We start from the raw sequence: 18485 nt of genomic DNA, 5'->3' as shown, positions 1-18485 counted from the left end.
CAGACTACTGGGTCACAAAGAGTCGGACACGACTGAGTGACTTCACTTTCTTTCACTTTACTTAGCATTGACAAATTGCTGAGATAGTGAAAGGTTGTTGCTGAGCTGTGAAAGACGCTGGGATTCTTGCCTGCTGGAGGAGAGGAATTCAAACTGGGCCCGGTGACGAGGCTTGAATGCTCAGAGTTTTTGTGTAATAAAGTTTTATTAAAGTGTAAAAGAGGTAGAGAAAGCTTCTGACATAGACATCAGAAGGGGGCGGAAAGAGTGCCCCCCCTGCTAGTCTCTAGCTGGATGTTATATAGCTACTGCTGCTGCTGCTGCTAAGTCGCTTTAGTCGTGTCCGACTCTGTGCGATCCCATAGATGGCAGGCCACCAGGCTACTAGCAGTCTGTTCATCAGAGAAAGGAAATGTGTCAAAACTCAGAGTGACTCCAGGCCCCTCACCCACAACATGCATTTTGGAGATAACATTGGCACAAGGTGAGTCATCCTAGGCCATGAAATCTTGAAAGGCAGGTTTCCAAGCAAATACATGGTTTCATTGACATAGATTAGGAGAGCAATTGTATGAGTAAAACTTAACTGGTTTGTCAAGTTGGTTCAGAGTCTTAGGTAGAACCAACTTGAAGACAGAGGCTAGGGTAAATACATAGTTCATTAACACAGCTTAGGAAAAACATTTCCGTAAGAAAAATGCATTGGTTTAGCTCAAGGCGTGAGAAAAGTTAAGTTCAGGTGGAACCAGGTGTCATTATGGCAACACAGAATTTTAAAAGAAACCTCTTTTTAAATTTGTATGAGACGGAAAAAAAAAAAAAAACCCCAACACTTGTAGTTTGTTTCCTCCTGCTGCTTAAGAGAAAGATAAAAAAAAGTCTGACACTTGAAGCCTATCTCCTCCATTTGGAGACTCCTGACCTTCCTGCCTATTTCCCTCTCGATAGATATGCCCAATTTGACTTCAAAATTGACTAGAAGTTAGTAGTTTAGTATCATCAATAAGCCCGAGCAGGTCTCAATCAGCCCTTTGCATATTTGCGAGATGAGTGATGTCTTAGGTTGTGTTCCCAGGAAGCAGACCCTGATTTACGAGAACGTGCTGCCAAAGAGGCAAGAAGCAGGACAGGGAAGAGGAAGAAGTCAGGCCAGGTGCCAGCTTTAGCTTCATCCCTGGGCAGCTCTGCATGGAAACTACATCTTCAGCTTCCCTCCTACTAGAGGCAGGAGCTGGGCTAAGGTTCTTCCTGGAGGACCCAAGCTCTGCTTAGACATTTCTAGCTCTCTCCACTTGCAAGCAAAGCAGCTCCAGTTTTCAGACTATAACAGGTAAGGTAGATATCCTGGCAAACCTCTATACCCCATCGCCTTGAAGATGCTTGAAATGGTATAATTACAAATGTATTCTTTCGACCTGAAGACTTTAATTACGAAGCAAACCTAGAGAGCATACTTCCACTGGAGGAGGGCATAATAGAAAATCTCAAGGGACAGAGAAAGGGTGAGAAGGACCAGGAGGGGAATAAAAAGAAACTGCTAGGATAATTTTTGCCTCAGTTTAATTCCCTGCTTCAGACCAGAAAAATCAGGCTGGGGATCTAACTGTCTTATCTGGGGCCTTGATGTTACTTGGATTTGGTAGCAGGTCCTACACATTTAAAGGAATCCCAAGTACCTGGAATAATTTTTAATGTGAAATTTTGGTTTAGAAAGCCTAACACTGAAAAAGTCAAAAGTTTAAGATTTTCTTTGCTATTTACACAATCAACTTTAGTGCTGCATGTAAAGTATGTAAAGTGCTGCATGGAGAAGGCAATGGCAACCCACTCCAGTGTTCTTGCCTGGAGAACCCCAGGGACAGAGGAGCCTGGTGGGCTGCCATCTATAGGGTCGCACAGAGTTGGACACGACTGAAGCGACTTAGCAGCAGCAGCAGCATGTAAAGTAGTGACTCCCTGCTTCTCAAAGAATTATTGTTGACTGAATTATTTTTGCATTTTAAGTTGTGTGTGTGCACATGCGTGTATAAATAAGAAAAAGACAGAGAGGTCATAAAATTCCATTGACATTGTCCTGCAAATCATCCTACACGTTAAGACCTACTAGGTAAGTGAATATGAAGAAAGCTGACAAATTAATCATGGGACGAGTTGGAAATAGCCTTCGGGTAATTATGAGAGACACGCTGGAACGTAGTTACTTTTCAATCTGATACTCTAAAAAACAACCCTCTCTGCCAACAAAGGTCCGTCTAGTCAAGGTTATGGTTTTTCCAGTAGTCATGTATGGATGTGAGAGTTGGACTATAAAAAAAGCTGAGTGCCAAAGAATTGATGCTTTTGAACCGTGGTGCTGGAACAAACTCTTGAGAGATCCTTGGACTGCAAGGAGATCCAACTAGTCCATCCTAAAGGAGATCAGTCCTGAGTGTTCACTGGAAGGACTGATGTTGAATCTGAAACTCTAATACTTGGCCACCTCATGCGAAGAGCTGACTCACTGGGAAAGACCCTGATGCTGGGAAAGATTGAAGGCAGGAGGAAAAGGGGATGACAGAGGATGAGATGGTTGGATGGCATCACCGACACAATGGCCATGAATTTGGGTAAACTCTGGGAGCTGGTGATGGACAGGGAGGCCTGGCATGCTGCAGTCCATGGGGTCACAAAGTTGGACATGACTGAGCAACTGAACGAACTGGTCTCCCTCGTCTCCCTAAATGATATCCTTAAAATGTATTTCCTTTAAGTGAAGGTTTTGTCAGTTGAGAAAGTGAAATAAATCATCACTAGTCCTGTGGCGCCTCAGTGAGGAGTTGATAATTTTCCTATCCAATACCGTGCCAGACCTGAGAGCAGGCCTCTGAGAACCAAGGATACAATGAGGGGAACGCATTCCCAAGGGAAGGGCAAGAATGGGCTGGGGAAGGGCTGTCCTCAGTGGAGTGCTGGGGGCTGTGGGGTGCGTGCGTGAGTCCCAGAAGGCAGGGAGCCCCTGGGGGGGGGGCGCGGAAGAGGAGAGGAGACACTCTGGCAGGAGAAACTGAGCTGCTAAAACCACCTACCAATACCCATTCCCCTTCTTCAGTTTCAGCAGAATCCTGATTCTGTTCAGGAAGGCAACGAGTGAGTGAGTGAAGTTGCTCAGTCGTGCCCGACTCTTTGCGACCCCATGGACAGTGGCCTGCACCAAGCTCCGCCATCCATGGGATTTTCCAGGCAAAAGTACTGGAGTGAGTTGCCATTTCCTTCTCCAAGGAAGGCAAAGCCTCTGGATAAAAGGATCATTTCTCCAGATTCTCTTGCAGCTTGGTGAGCACATGACTCGTTCTGATCTAGTTGAAATTATTGGATGAGAAAGCTTGGGAAAAGGTGTCAGACTCAACTGGGTGTTTCTTTTAGCATTTTTCTCTTTCCCATTTCCCTGTTTTCCTGCCTGGAATGTGAACTTGATGCCTAGAGGTTCAGGAATCATCTTGTATTAAGAGGAAAGTCATCTACCAAAGATGGCTAAGCAGAAAGTTAAAAGGAGTCTAGGTCTTGGATAATATTAGTGAACTCTGGAGAAAACCTGGGAGGCTCTGCTTCTGGATTTCTTGTTGCATGAGAAAGACACCCGCTTCCCCCTGTATGCCAAAGCCATCGTACTGGGGTTTCTCAAATTGGCAATTGAAAAAAAGAGGAGAACACCAAAGCCAGATTCCTTTTCACCCCTGAGATGGACCCTGGCCCTGGACAGCCAAGTCAGTCATCCCTCCCTGTGAAGCATCCTTGATTCCTCTTGCCTTACATAACCAGTGTCAGCAAATTCTGTTTTACCCTTCTTTGGAACAAATGCCGAATTCAATCATTTCATAGGAAGCACTACCAGCCAGTCCAAACCAACATCCTTTCTGACCCGAACAAGAACTGCAACGACCTCCTGAAAGACCAGTTTGCTTCTTCCTTTTCCTCTCTATAATCTACCATCAACATATATGTTATCTTTATAAAGCATACGTCACATCAGAACTCTCCAATGACTTCCCATGGTCCCTGAGTCAAAGCCTAACACAACAGGCTCTAAGTCTCTGCACGATCTGACCTCTCTCTCCTCTACATCTCTCCCTCACTCGCGCTGGCCTTCATCTCTCAATTACTCCTGCTTTACAGACTTGGCACTTGCTGATGCCTTTCCTGGGAACGCTGTGCACTTAGGTGTCTTCAGGATTGTCTCCTTTAAAAAAAAAAGTTCAGATCTCAGTTTAAGTATACTTCCTCCATAGCAAGAACTTCTCTGACCACTCAGCTAAATTATTCCAAACTCCTCGTCTATATCTCACTGCTATATACTCAGTGCCTGGAATGGTGCCTGGCACATAGCATGTGTTCAGTATGACCTGATGGAATAGACTATATTTCTTATTTCTCCAGACTGACTTGTTCCTGCCTCCTGGATCTGAGTTATATTGTTTCTGGGCAAAGTACATGATCTCACTTCCTCCCTTCCAACTCAAATCTTATGCACATTTCCTTTTGGTCTCAGATCAAGGCTCATCCCCTTTGAGAAGCCTTCCATACTTTAGCTCTCTCTGCACGGATCATTTCCCCTAGCAGATAAGCGTGTCAGTCTTGTCATAGTCAAATACTGGCCTCTCCTCTTGGTTATTTTTCCTCTAGCAATTTATGCCTCTGCGTTCTGTCTTTTCATCTTTATTGTGACTTACTTTAGGAATGGCAGAGCTTCTCCTTCTGAGTTTTCCAGGTTTTTTTTGGACTTTTCATAAATGGCTACTGAAGCCTGCTCCTGGTAGAGACATAACCCATGAGGAAAGTATTACAAAAGACAGTGAACAATTGGAGCTGCCTCTTACCTTGTTTCACCACCAAGAGTTCTGTACGTGCTTTTATAAAAGCCTTCAAAACCATCAGCTAGCTTGGCCTGGAAGTCAATAGCCACGGAGTATCTCAGGTCAGCCCTAAGTTTCTCTGGAACCAGCAGGGCAATTTGCTGATGAGCAGGATAACTCAAAACAGTTAGGCTTTCCCCTGGTTTCCTGTATCTCACATCCTCCTCTGACTGAAGAGAGGCATTTAAGATTTCAAGATCTTTGCTGTGCAAGACGATGAACTGGGTAGCATCTCGAACCAAGACTTCGATCTTCTCAGATGCAACGAAGTCCAGGGAGGTGAGATTTGGGTGAATGAGAAGGTCATAGTGGAGGGGAATGATCACAGTGGGGAGCCTTAGCTCATGCCAAGGAAATATTTCCCCATTGGTGGCTATTGGAAAAGCCCTGGGGTCCTTATTGAACTGATCAATAGGTGAACTTGTGAACTGAGAACAAATACATATGTGGGGCATGATGACTGCTGAGCAGTAAAATACGAGGTATATATTAAATATTAATTTTCTGCATGAATTAGCCATGATAGAGGGATAGAATACTAAATCAATTTTCCGGAAGACAAATGTTCAGGCTAAATCTCATAGTCCTCCATAGCCCCGTGTTGGCTCCAGTTAGGCCACTCAGGATCCGAACAATATGTTTCAATAAACAGATTTAATCTAGAAAGAAAAAAAAAAAAACATGTATAGCATGAAAATAAAGACATTTCAATTCATAAATAAAACTTTAAAACAACAAAAGGATATATGTGAAAGGGGAAAATCTACTTTGTCATAATGAGGCCAAATCTCCACGAAATCAAGTAGAAAGTGAGCTATCATCTGGTTATTACAAATAAACACTTTTAGAACTCAAATGAAAGGATTCTGCCTTAAAATTGCATCTGTGGAATCCCCTCTGCATTTCTGTGCAATGAAGAGATGGTAGGTGCGTAAATTCATTGCATGCTCAACGTTAACATTTGCCCACATCATTTCATGAGCGCGTCTGGTCATCTGAGAGTAAACTGCACAGCTGCCTCTACTTTGTCTTAATAATTCACAAAGAATAGTCAATATTCTTGGGATATTAGATATTACTATTATTAACGGCATTGGATTTCACCTCTTTTGATAAATAAAGTTAGCTGAATGGCCCTGTTCTATTGGGACTTCCCTGGTGGCACAGAGGTTAAAGCGTCTGCCTGCAATATGGGAGACCTGGGTTCGATCCCTGGTCGGGAAGACCCCCTGGAGAAGGAAATGGCAACCCACTCCAGTGTTCCTGCCTGGAGAATCTCATGGACAGAGGAGCCTGGCAGGCTACAGTCCACGGGGTTGCAAAGAGTCGGACACGACTGAGCGAGTGAAGTTACTGGTGTACAGAACACTGTTCAAGCTAAGTTTTTATTTCAGTTTATTTCCAATGTATCAAAAACCAAGGAAATAAGCTTTGATTTATAATATTCAAACTGATTATTAAGTTATTATTAAGTAATTATTAGATTATTAACTAATGTTAAGTTACTTTGGTCTTCATCACAGGCTACCTTTGAAAACACAAATCAAATTGAACTCACTGCCTCTGTAAATAAAACTAAGGCAATTTCTTCTCATTAGAAGGGTAACACTACAAAACATATAAAATAAGGACAAACAATATACGTTGTAGTTTAGGTATTCAGTTCTGACACCCACCGCTAAATAATTTAGGTATTTAGTTCATTATGCCCAGCATATAATGAATGTTAAACATTAAATTATTGTGATTATTATAACTCACATTCTCTGGCCTAAATTGTGGAACTTCTCCCCCATGTGTAGTATCTAGATATTAATATCTAGTATCCCAAGAATATTGAACATTCTTCGTGACTTATTAAGATGAAATAGAGACACCTGTGCAGCTTACTTTCAGATGTCCAGACACGCTCATGAAATGATGTGGGCAAACGTTAAAAACATTGGCCTCTGTTTACCTCCTCCCCACTTCACCTTAAATCCAAGAATGGCTCTCTTTCCATTTCCTTTTTTCAAATCAGTAACATATTCTCTTGAATTAATTGTCTAAAGAGTTACTGCAATTTGCAATATTAATCCAGATCAACAAATGTTATTGAAGAAGCAAAGAAAATAATGGTTAAATATGGTTGAATAAGAACACTTCTCCCCTCTTTTTTTAGACAAGCATTAAATTATTGCTACCAAATCCCGATGTTCCAAGGGCCTCTGATACATAAAACCATAACTGGTCAATTAGCTTGAATTTCTGATGATTTGAAAAATGAAATAACTTGTTTGTTAGGTCCCAGGCCTGGGAATCAGAGTGCAAGGGTTCCAATTCTAGGGTCATCGTGCTTATGCTGAATGATCTTGGGCAAATTTTCTGATTTTTTTAGCATCAATTTCCTCACCTATAAAACAGTGTAATGACTTACACTAACATTGGAAGAATTAAGTGAAATAATTCACATGAAGAATTGGGTACAGCACAGCAACTAGCGTGCAGAAAGCATGTAATGAATGTTAGACATTAAATTATTGTGACTATTAGAGCACATTCTCTGGTCTAAATTATGGAGCCTCTCCCCAACGTGTAGCAGACACACCAAAGGAAAAGTATATATATATATACATATATTTCTTTTTTGGTAAGAGAAGAGAGAAAGGCCTCACTAATTATTGATGTGGCCTTTAACTTTAGAACTGGTAAGAATCTTAAAGGCTGGCTAGCACGAGTTCTCAGTGAGATAAAGTAACTGAGAGTGAGTGTGTCTGCCAGAATCAAACAGGAAGTCTGAAGCAGAATCAGGGCTGAAATATAGCTCTTGGCCCATTTGTCAGTGAAGCTTTCCTTATATGGCGCTTTGCTGCGCTGAGCAAAATACATGGAGATAGAAGATCCAAGAACTGCAGCAAACATTTGGGAAAAGCTAAGGGACTCTCCAAAAGAGAGTGAGTCAGTCAAATGGATTCTTAAATCTCATCCTAACTGCACAATCGTCCTAAAACAGTAGTACCAGATACACCCACGTTCCCCAGATCCCCGGCTTAGATTACAAGAGCTCCTCAACACAGAAGTTTCATACCTTCAGTGCAGGTCATTATTCTCACTGAAAAATGAGGATTTTTAAGACAGATTCAAGAGAAATGTTGCTGTGTTACCTCAATCCACGTCGTTGCAAATTTGAATGGAGGGGACCTTATTTCTGCTTTCACTTTCTGTTCAGGCAGGATTCCGAAATTTGCATAACTGCAATGAACAAGCAGCTTCAAAGTAAAAGCCAGACCAGGCAAGGCCAGGTAGGACTCCAATATCCCAGCGGCTGCGGCTCCTGCTGTTTCATCTTCCCCACCCCCGAGTCCCCAGGTAAAAAACCTTCAGAACCTAGTTTTGTTTTGATGCTGGGTTATTTTAAGACACGATATTGAATTCCTCCCCGTGGTGTGTCCATATGTCTTGCCACTTCCACTCTTCACTGAACCCAGGGTAGATAAGGCGTGACCGGGGAAGTTGGAAGAAGACTCGGGAGCTGTGGGGTCTGCACACATGTTTATTTTCTCCGGGCAGCAGCAGTAGCAGCAGCAACAGCGAGTCTTCAAAGAACGTTGATATACTAAGACAGACAAAAGGGGCCCGTGACCGAAGGGGCACGCAGGCCCATTTCTACCAAGGTCAGCAATATTGCTATTTACATAACATAACGTATGAGGCTGTGAGAGTGTGGGGCAGGAGAGCCGGACTCACTCTGTGTTCTCAGTTAATTTCTCCATACCATATTACCGTGAACTCTGACCTTTGTCCACCCACTTGGAAAAGATAACAAATCTGACTTTGGTCCAGCCACTTGGAAAGGATAGCTCCCAGCCAGGTTTAATGGCCTTTAACAGAGGTGCTAGACCCCGTTCCCTCCGTCTGTAAACTGCCTGCCTCCTGGGCATAAAGGGGCTGTGTCCCACCTTTACGTCTCTCCATCTTTCACGAGTCTTCTCTTCCTTTCCACCCTGTGTATGGGCCTTCCACAGAGAAAAAGCCTCTGTTCTCTGCTCTTGTCCCACTTTACTCTTTCCCTAAGAGAATATGTTCATTAAGGAGTTTTCTCACTTAGCCTCAGCCATCCCACCTTTCTCTCTCCCAGTCTCTCCTTCTCTGCTGCTGCAATTCCAACAGCCCAATGGACGGCCTTGGCACAGATGTTCTGCTAACAACTCACACGTTGTCTTCTTTTGCCAAAGCGAAAGGACCGGAGCCTTTTGATTTAGCTTCAGCTTCATCTGCTTCACGTCTTCTGCTGCTGTCCATGATTTGAACCACATCGCTGTTTTGATTCTGCTCCACTCTGGTTTGCTACCAAGTTCTGTTGATTCTTCCTTCTTAATCTGTTTGTATCCAACATAAAAAAAAATTGTTCTCCACAATCGTGAAAGCAGATCATGTCCTCATCACTCCTCACCACGGCCTTCAAACAAGATTTGCTGCTTCTCGAGACATGTCCTTGCAGTCTACCCATACGGTGCCTGGCAGCAGATTATTTCAGACCCTGCTTGATCATGCCATGTGGAGAAGGAAATGGCAACCCACTCCAGTCTTCTTGCCTGGAGAATTCCATGGACAGAGGAGCCAGGTGGGCTCCCATCCTTGGGGTTGCAAAAAGCTGGACACAGCTGAGCGACTCTCACACACTCACACTCATGCACTCACTTGATCACGCCATGCCCCTGCTCCAAACCTTTCCATGGTTTCTTCCCCTGTTTACACACAGAGGCAGTTCCCATGTAGAGACCGTGCGTGGCCCACTGGCAGCCTAAAGGCTGCAGGACCTCGTACAAGGCTAGTCTGGGATTTTGTTTAGATCCTAGTACGTTAGAGGGCCACACACACACACACACACACACACACGTTTTCTCACGTGAAATGTAACCGGCTTGGCTCCTGCTGTCCTTAGGCCTCCTTCACACACTGGTTTTCATGCCTTCTCTGAGGTGCATCCCTATATGTAACCTGTGCTTTGGTTTGACGTTCACACCCTGCCATGGTTAAATCCTACTTAGCTCTCAAGCCTTCATTTCTTTCCTCTCTTTATATTTTATCATTCCAACCCTAATAAAGCAGAAGGAGCAAAATCAAGGAGGTGGCCTATACTTAGGGCCAGAGGCGCAGGCCTGAACGGAATCCCTCAGAGTGGAATTTCCTGTGGTTAAAGGGGTACCGTGGGGCAGGGCGGAGGATGGAAACAGATGACTGGGGTAAGTGTTAGTCACTGAGTCGTGCCTGACTCTGCGACCCCATGGACTATAGCCCACCAGGCTCCTTCGTCTGTGGGATTCTCCAGGCAAGATTACTGGAATGGGTTGCCATTCCCTGCTCCAGGGGATCTTCCCGACCCAGGGATCGAACCTGGGTCTCCTTCATTGCAGGCAAATTCTTTACCATCTGAACCACAGGGAAGACTGGGGTAAACTGGCCCTTGGTGCCAGTTCTTGGAAATCTCATTTTGTAGTGGGGGAGCGGTGGGGGGAATGAGGAAGTGTAGCAAGCTGGGAGTGGTTCTGTGACTTTATACAAGAGCCAGCCCAGTCGTGTGTGTCTGTGTGCGCTCAGAACTACCCCCTACCCGTGAGAATGGAAGTGATGACTGAGAATGGAGAGAAGAGGCTGTCAGATTGAGCTACTGAGTTCCAGAAGAGGAAGATGAGTAGGGTCCAGGTGACTTCATAGTGTATTATTTAAAACTGCTGCTGCTACTGCTGCTAAGTTGCTTCAGTCGTGTCCGACTCTGTGCGACCCCACAGATGGCAGCCCACCAGGCCCCTCTGTCCCTGGGATTCTCCAGGCAAGAACACTGGGGTGGGTTGCCATTTAAAACTATTTCTCACCAAAAAGGGTTTCTAATCCTTTTATTTCCTGATAAGGGAATAAGCTTTGGGTGTTTGCTGCACAGAATTCACATGCCACTTCCTTCTGGTCTTCTGATCTGTCTCCTGCTCAGAGACTCTCCTTTTTGGCTCCAAACAGAGTAGCAGTCTTCAGTCCACCCCTGCCGCCATCCAGCATGTATCCATCAGCTTGCTCTTTTATTCCTTAGCATTTATCAATTCCTGAGTAACTATGTATTGATTTATTCGTTTTATTTGTCTCCCCACTAGAACTTGGGCTCCCCAGGTGGCTCAGGGGGAAAGAATCCACCTCCAATGCCAGAGACGCGGGAGACCTTGGTTCAGTCCCCGGGTCAGTAAGATCCCCTGGAGGAGGAAATGCACCCCACTCCAGAATTCTTCCCTGGTAAATCCTATGGACAGAGGAGTCGCAAAGAGTCAGACACGATGGAGCACAGCTTGGCAGCAGCATGCCTCTAGAACAAGCGCTCCTTGCTGGCAGGGAGTTTGTCTGCTCTGCTTGCCTCCTAACACCTGGAGCCTAGAGCAGACCCTGGTGTATGAGACCTTCAGGAAACACATATAAATATCTGCTGGACAGGTGAGCGCATTTGCAATACTTTTTGTTTTTTCTTTCTAGATTGCCCTATGTGTGCCCCTTGTTTCAGGCAAACCAGGGAACTTTCCATTTCTGTGCGAACCCAGTGTTCCCTCACCTTTACTGAGGCTGCCACTGTGAGCAATTCGTCTTTCTCAATGTCCCCTGTGTAAACTTCTCACTGTCAGGCAAATGCCTCCTCCAGGAAGTCACCTTGGAAGTGACACCTCCCTTCCATTCCAGTCCCTAACTGCAGGCACCTCTCGAGTCAGTTCCATTGGCCCTTACTTCACACTCTGACGCTTGTTCTTCACGTCCTTCCTTAAACTATCAACTCCTGAAGAAGCCTGGGGCCAAGCACGATGCCTGCACCCTTCTCCAGCACCTCTCAGAGCATCGCGCACCGCGGAGGCCCTCAACAAACGGGCAAGAGTGAGTGAGTCGAAGTTTCCGAAAAGGTGAAACACTTATTTTTCAAAATGCTCAAAGTTTTTTTTTTAAATTAATTTTAATGGAAATCTTTCTCATGAAAATCACAGCTATTTCTATCCCCTTAGGGTATCCCCAATAGATTTAGAATCATAGTGACCCAAGTTTTTAATTACAAACTGGACCTAGAATCAAGAGAATTGGACTTAAAGCCATGTTCTGAAAATAAATCATTTCTTTTCCGAATTAGAGGCATGAATACTTTACTAATTATTACACAGGATTATTGTCTCTTTGGAGAAGGAAATGGCAACCCACTCCAGTATTCTTGCCTGGGGAATCCTGTGGACAGAGGAGCCTGGTGGGCTGCTTGCTGTCCATGGGGTTGCACAGAATCAGACACGACTGAAGCGACTTAGCATGCAAGCATACATTGTCTACTGGAATCAATTTGAGGTAATGTGGAAGACAGTTTATAAATGTTTTATAAAATAAACTTTAAACTTGTTGACATGTATCAGCTACCTTAATAACAATAATTAGTGATTCTGTTGGGTTATAGTAAAGTGCTGCCCTTGAGGCAAATGAAAGGTAACAAATGCTCCCATGTTGCTGAATTGTTAAGGATATTATGCAACGTTTATTCCAGGTCCCACATTATCATCAAATTTTTATTTGCCTTTTGTTGTTACCTTCAGACATCCTCAGCTTTCTCCCTAGACCTGTGTCCAGACTGTCCCTTCTACAGGGCCACAAGGTGAAAACTCAGCAAATGAAGCTAGCTGGACACTATTTCAAACACCCAGATGCCTTAAAAATTATTTTCTAGTGCTGCCTGTGTTGCAGGTGGGGAGAATTCAGGATAAATGAAATGATAAATGGCCTCCTGACAAATGCGATGTCCCTGAATCTCCTCCTCACTTTCTGCCGTTGAATTTCCTCCCCTGAACACAGCTCTGCATTTGTCCAGGCTAGACGGTATCACTCTGAACACCTGCCAACTTCCGGGCTTAAAACCACTTCCTCTTCTCTGCCTCTCACTTCTTTTCAAAAGGATCTCTAAAATTCTGTTGAAAGCACTTCATGGAATTATTCTGTCTCTGTACAACTTCAAATAAAATGATGTCAGAATCTATAACATGGGTTTAAAAATCTAAACAAAGAAAAAAAAGGTTTCTAATACCACAAAGACCCAGGGTCTATGCAAAATACAAGGTGGTACATTTTATCGTGAAAGCATTTTATAGTTTTTCAAAAATTCAGCTTCAGCAGAAAATTAAATGAGCATAATGGTAGAATTTTAAGTCAGTAACTGATAGACGCATTTTCAAAAATTTAGAGCTTTAGTAAGTCTTACACAACATTTACTAAAAGTAACAACAGAAGGCTGCAGCAGTAAAAACAGTCCTGCATTGCTGAAGTAGAACACAAATTAAGCAAACCTGACTTTGAATCACGAATGATACACAGGTGGGTGAATGCATGGACACGAAGCCTGCAGCTCCTGGGGGCTGACTGTGGTCTTTGTGATACCATTTCATAGCAGGGACTTGAGCACTGCAGGGTCTTGGTGTTTGTGGGGCTCCTGGAACCAAAGCCCCAGGTGTGCCGATGGGTGACTCTACCCACATTTCGAACTTTTAATAGCCAAGTGAAAATTTTTGGTGCTTCTGGCATTTTCCAGGGAAAGATTATCTAAATAACTGATGACACACTTTCAAACAAGAAACATTGTTGCAAAAGAAGCCAGTGATTCTGAGCTTGTTATATACCTTATTCTGAAAGGAAGATTTTGTGCTTCCAATTGATAAAACCAACGAATTGAAGTAAATGAGTATTGCTTGGCTTCCCATTACTTAGAAGACTTAAAGGTCTGTGAGAATTTCTACTCTGGCCATTAACGAGTAGGGGCGGGGATTTATCCTCTCACTTTAAACACCACCTCACCCCCGCCCGCCAAAATGGATAAAAGACCGTTTTCAGGTAAGTGCAGGCAGCCATCCCCGAAAGATGCGCTCAAAGGCGTTCAGGGCCGCAACTGTCCCAGCTCAGCCCCCTGAGACAGGTTCCTCGCGCTGTGCAGACAGGGAAGCCCGCCGCAGAGCCCGGGGAACTTCTAGGTCGAGGGAGAGCTGCTGAGTCTGGGAGGCCAAGAAGAGGAAAGTTCACAGGACGAATTCAGAGAAGATAGAGCTGGAGAGACAGACGGAGGGAGGAGAGGAGAGAGACAGAGAGGAGAGAGAGACCAGACAGGGAGAGAGGAGAGGAGAGAAGGGAAGAGAGATGGAGGCTGAGACAGCGAGAGGGAGGAAGGGAGAGAGCCAGCACTTGGGAGACCCGCTCCCTTTGCGTATTCAGCTGATCACTGAGCTGCACAAACATGTGCGGAAAATACCGAGTCCGAGACTGAGCCACTGGAAAAAGAGCAGAGACGGCGGGCTCATACGCCTCTTCGGCCCAGAGCTTGGGGAGTGGAAGGACCTGCATCCACCGGTCAAACTGGAGAACCTCAAGATCTGCGGGCCCGCAGGTAAAGTACCCAGAAGGGTCTTGACTCCGCAGTGGGGAGCAGTTGCTGCTGCTGCTAAGTCACTTCAGTCGTGTCCGACTCTGTGCGACCCCATAGACGGCAGCCCATGAGGCTCCCCCGTCCCTGGGATTCTCCAGGCAAGAACACTGGAGTGGGTTGCCATTTCCTTCTCCAGTGCTGGAAAGTGAAAAGTGAAAGTGAAGTCGCTCAGTCATGTTCAACTCTTCGCGACCCCATGGACAGCAGCCCACCAGGCTCCTCCGCCCATGGGATTTTCCAGGCAAGAGTGCTGGAGTAGGGTGCCATCGCCTTCTCCGGGGAGCAGTTAGCTCTAGACAAAGCCCTGCTTCGGTCCCATCGAACAAATCGTTTTTTAAAAAATTAATTTTTGGTTGCCCCTGGTCTTCGTTGCCGCGGGAGGGTTTTCTCTGGTTGCGGTGAGCGGTGGGGGGCGGGGAGCTACTCTCTCGGGGGCACAGAGCTCTAGGCACAGGGTTTCAAGAGTTGTGGTTCTCAGGCTCAGTAGCTCTACTGCGTGTGGGATCTTCCCCGACCTGAGATCAAGTTCCATGGCCGATGGTTATCCACTGCACCATCGGGAAGTCCCCATGGAACACATCTTAAAGGCAAGATCCGAAAGTATCACACTGTGTCCCAGGGTAACCCAAATGGGGTCTGGCTGCTCAGGCTCAAAGCCCATAAAGAGCCCAGGTTAATGGGAAGGAGTTTGCTTTATTTTGGATGCCAGGCGGTGCAGGGTGTGTGTGTGAATCTTAGCTTGGTAATTCTTAGTCTCTGATGCTTTAAAGATGTTTTCATATATTTTCTCAGTGTTTATTGTTGTCTTCGGTGGGAGGAGGTTGGTCCCTCCCTGCCTGCTCCCCTAACTTCCCTAGGTCTCAGAAAGGCTCTTACAAGACCTTTTACTTGGATACCATCCTCATTTACCAGAACTGTTTCAATCTGGCTAGCTGTCTGATTACTTTATAATAGCTCCGCAAAGTTTTCAGCTCTCTCTCTGAACTTTCCAGAGAGTCAGGTAACCATGTCCTTCATATGCCATTGCAGCTGCAAACAACCTGCCATCAGTCCTTCTTGCAGCTGGATTGCTCCTGCCACCTTCTTTTATGGGAATTTTCAGACTACCTGTTCCCTCTAGTAAATCTGTAAACTATGTAAAAGTGGGTGGGCTTATGGTTACACTTTTGAAATTATGTTAAGTAGGCAAATTCTCTGTTTTATCCAAGAGGAATTAGAAGCTCTCTCTTTCCACTAATGTACCTTGTTTATACATCCCCCAAATCAGTAATTGGTATAAAACTAGTCAGTATAGAGTAGGGAATGTAGAGTAGGAAAATTTATTTTTAAAAAAATAAATTTATCAACCAGAGAAGTCATGTGTTAGTGTCAAGGCCATTTATGTGTACTTCAATACTTAGCCCTTTGAGCTGTAATAATTAGACCTTTGAACTTACTGAAATTAGCAAAATAGACTTGTCACCTTGCTCTCAGAACAAAGCAACCCTAAATTTCACATCAATGTCCTCGAGTAGCCAACCAACAAATTCTCTTGAGAGGAGACCAAAAGCAGCGGCAGCTTCACCTAGTGGTGACAATGATAACTGCAGAGGATCATTTTTCATAGTGCTGGCTGGCCCTTCAGGCAAACATACATCCTACGGTAAATCACACAATCCTAAAAACAATTAAGACTCATTCATCCAGTGTACAGCCCAGACCTAAGATAATCAGACTTATAGGCTTGGATTTTTGACATGTGAGCTTGAGAACTAGGGATCAGAACTTACAGGAGTCTACTACTAAACATAATTTGGATACTTGAATAACTGTGCTTTGGAATTCTAGCTTTCTTTATATCTGTGGGGACATTAGAAATGGAAGAATTGGACCTCCCTTCAAACCTGTCCTGGTTGGGTGCTTTAACCACATTTTTTAAATAGAAAGTTTTCTACCAATTACAGATCTTGAATGATTTTTCCTGTGTCTCCAAGAATATTCAGAGACCTTTTCCATTATTTGGATAAGAATTTCACTTGTTTTGAAGCTAATAAGGAGGATTGAGGAGGTCACATGTCAGTTCAAGGCAAGAAAAGCCAGCATTATCTCGGGGACCACACTCTTGTCACCCCTGCTGTACTTGTAATTATTGCCTAAAAGACCCATAGAAAGAGTTCTGGACACAGAGAACAAAGATGAAATGCTGAAACACAATATTAGCTTTAATCCCGGATTCTTTTTCTTCTGGAGAGAAATATGTCTTTTATTTTTGGCTTCAGATATGCTTTTTTGATATTAAAAAAGTTGACAAGAAATTGACCTTTTTCTTCTCTTTTTCCTCCTCCTTGTATTAATAGTAATTAAAAGCTAATTTGCATTGCCTTCAATAATTTTATATTCTACTTTTCATTTTTTCCACCTCCTGTTTTTCTCTGGATCTTTCCTATGATCAGCAGTGGAGGCAGGTGACTGGAAGCAAAGGGGAAAGGTCCTTTTGCTTGTCAGGATACTGCTTACCCAGCTCTCTTTGGTCCTTGAAGCTGTCTGAGTGCAACATGCTTGCATACGCGTCCTCTTCTGTGGATTTGTTCTTAGTGTTTTTGGCTCTCTGCTCTTTTCTAAATGTCTTTCCAATTACTAGGCTAGTTTTCCGCATATCAATACGATTATCACTGAACACACACATGATTCTATGAATTGGATGGCTGCTAAGAAAATGTTTAAAGTTTTAGCCGACACCTAAGTAAATCACTTTGAAAAAAATATATTGTTATCTTGCACAACCTATTAAATCTTTCCAATATTCTAACAGTTACTACTGAAATTGCATCTTCAAAACATCCAAATCCAAATGATCAGATATAACATAGCTGACTGAAAACAGAATTCCATTTCAAAGCATTGTATCCCTATAAGAGCTTAGATAAGTCCCTTTTATAATTAATTGACTTTTAACATTTTGCTTTACAATTATATTTTATGAAAAATAACCTTAAACCCTGAAATATGACTGCTGTTTATCATTTGCTAGAATGTTTCCAAGCAATTTGTACCAACTTGATGCATACTATGTGAAAGCCTTTGACAATAAAGTGTGGAAAATTCTGAAACAGATGGGAATACCAGACCACATGACCTGCCTCTTGAGAAACCTATATGCAGGTCAGGAAGCAACAGTTAGAACTGGACATGGAACAACAGACTGGTTCCAGATAGGAAAAGAAGTATGTCAAGGCTGTATATTGGCACCCTGCTTATTTAACTTCTATGCAGAGTACATCATGAGAAATGCGGGGCTGGAAGAAGCACAAGCTGGAATTGCTGGGAGAAATATCAATAACCTCAGATATGCAGATGACACCACCCTTATGGCAGAAAGTGAAGAGGAACTAAAAAGCCTCTTGATGAAAGTGAATTAGGAGAGTGAAAAAGTTGGCTTAAAGCTCAACATTCAGAAAACTAAGATCATGGCATCCAGTCCCATCACTTCATGGGAAATAGATGGGGAAACAGTTGAAAGTGTCAGACTTTATTTTTTTGGGCTCCAAAATCACTGCAGATGGTGATTGCAGCCATGAAATTCAGATGCTTACTCCTTGGAAGGAAAGTTATGACCAACCTAGATAGCATATAGCATAAGCAGAGACATTACTTTGCCAACAAAGGTCTGTCTGGTCAAGGCTATGGTTTTTCCAGTGGTCATGTATGGATGTGAGAGTTGGACTATGAAGAAAGCTGAGTGCCGAGGAATTGATGTTTTTGTGGTGTTGGAGAAGACTCTTGAGAGTCCCTTGGACTGCAAGGAGATCCAACCAGTCCATCCTAAAGGAGACCAGTCCTGGGTGTTCACTGGAAAGACTGATGCTAAAGCTGAAACTCCAGTACTTTGGCCACCTCATGTGAAGAGTTGACTCATTGGAAAAGACTCTGATGCTGGGAGGGACTGGGGGCAGGAGGAGAAGGGGACAACAGAGGATGAGATGGCTGGATGGCCTCACTGACTCTATGGATGTGAGTCTGAGTGAACTCCAAGAGTTGGTCATGGACAGGGAGGCCTGGAGTGCTGTGATTCATGGGGTCTCAAAGAGTCGGACATCACTGAGTGACTGAACTGAACTGAATTGATGCATACAAAAGGTAGCAAAGTAACCTGAAAACTTTATCAC

The 18485-nt window shown here is 43.9% G+C and overlaps 1 protein-coding gene and 1 long non-coding RNA gene across 16 annotated transcripts in view; one reads left to right on the top strand and one right to left on the bottom strand.

The window, feature by feature from the left end:
* Window positions 1-8060, bottom strand: part of ERAP2 (endoplasmic reticulum aminopeptidase 2) — a 46022-nt gene extending 37962 nt beyond the window's left edge. For 8 of the 15 annotated variants that reach the window (XM_060416027.1, XM_042250780.2, XM_060416029.1 and 5 more), the window contains exons 1-2: window positions 7957-8060; window positions 4854-5548 (exon numbers count right to left, since the gene is read on the bottom strand). In XM_060416027.1, the coding sequence (XP_060272010.1) occupies window positions 4854-5410 (557 nt within the window). In that variant the 5' untranslated portion in view covers window positions 5411-5548; window positions 7957-8060. The remainder of the gene's footprint in view (window positions 1-4853; window positions 5549-7956) is intronic. The other 7 variants (XM_060416028.1, XM_042250785.2, XM_060416034.1 and 4 more) reach the window with 1 other exon arrangement.
* Window positions 8061-8146: 86 nt separating this feature from the next.
* Window positions 8147-13485, top strand: LOC132659841 (uncharacterized). Its single transcript, XR_009600743.1, has 3 exons — window positions 8147-8237; window positions 11015-11345; window positions 11586-13485. It is a non-coding gene; the product is annotated as an uncharacterized LOC132659841 (long non-coding RNA).
* Window positions 13486-18485: the final 5000 nt, after the last annotated feature.

This window comes from Ovis aries, chromosome 5, assembly GCF_016772045.2.
Source record: "Ovis aries strain OAR_USU_Benz2616 breed Rambouillet chromosome 5, ARS-UI_Ramb_v3.0, whole genome shotgun sequence".
Taxonomy (NCBI): domain Eukaryota; kingdom Metazoa; phylum Chordata; class Mammalia; order Artiodactyla; family Bovidae; genus Ovis; species Ovis aries.
Note: the sequence above shows the minus strand (reverse complement) of the source record. Positions and strands in the feature narration are given on the sequence as shown.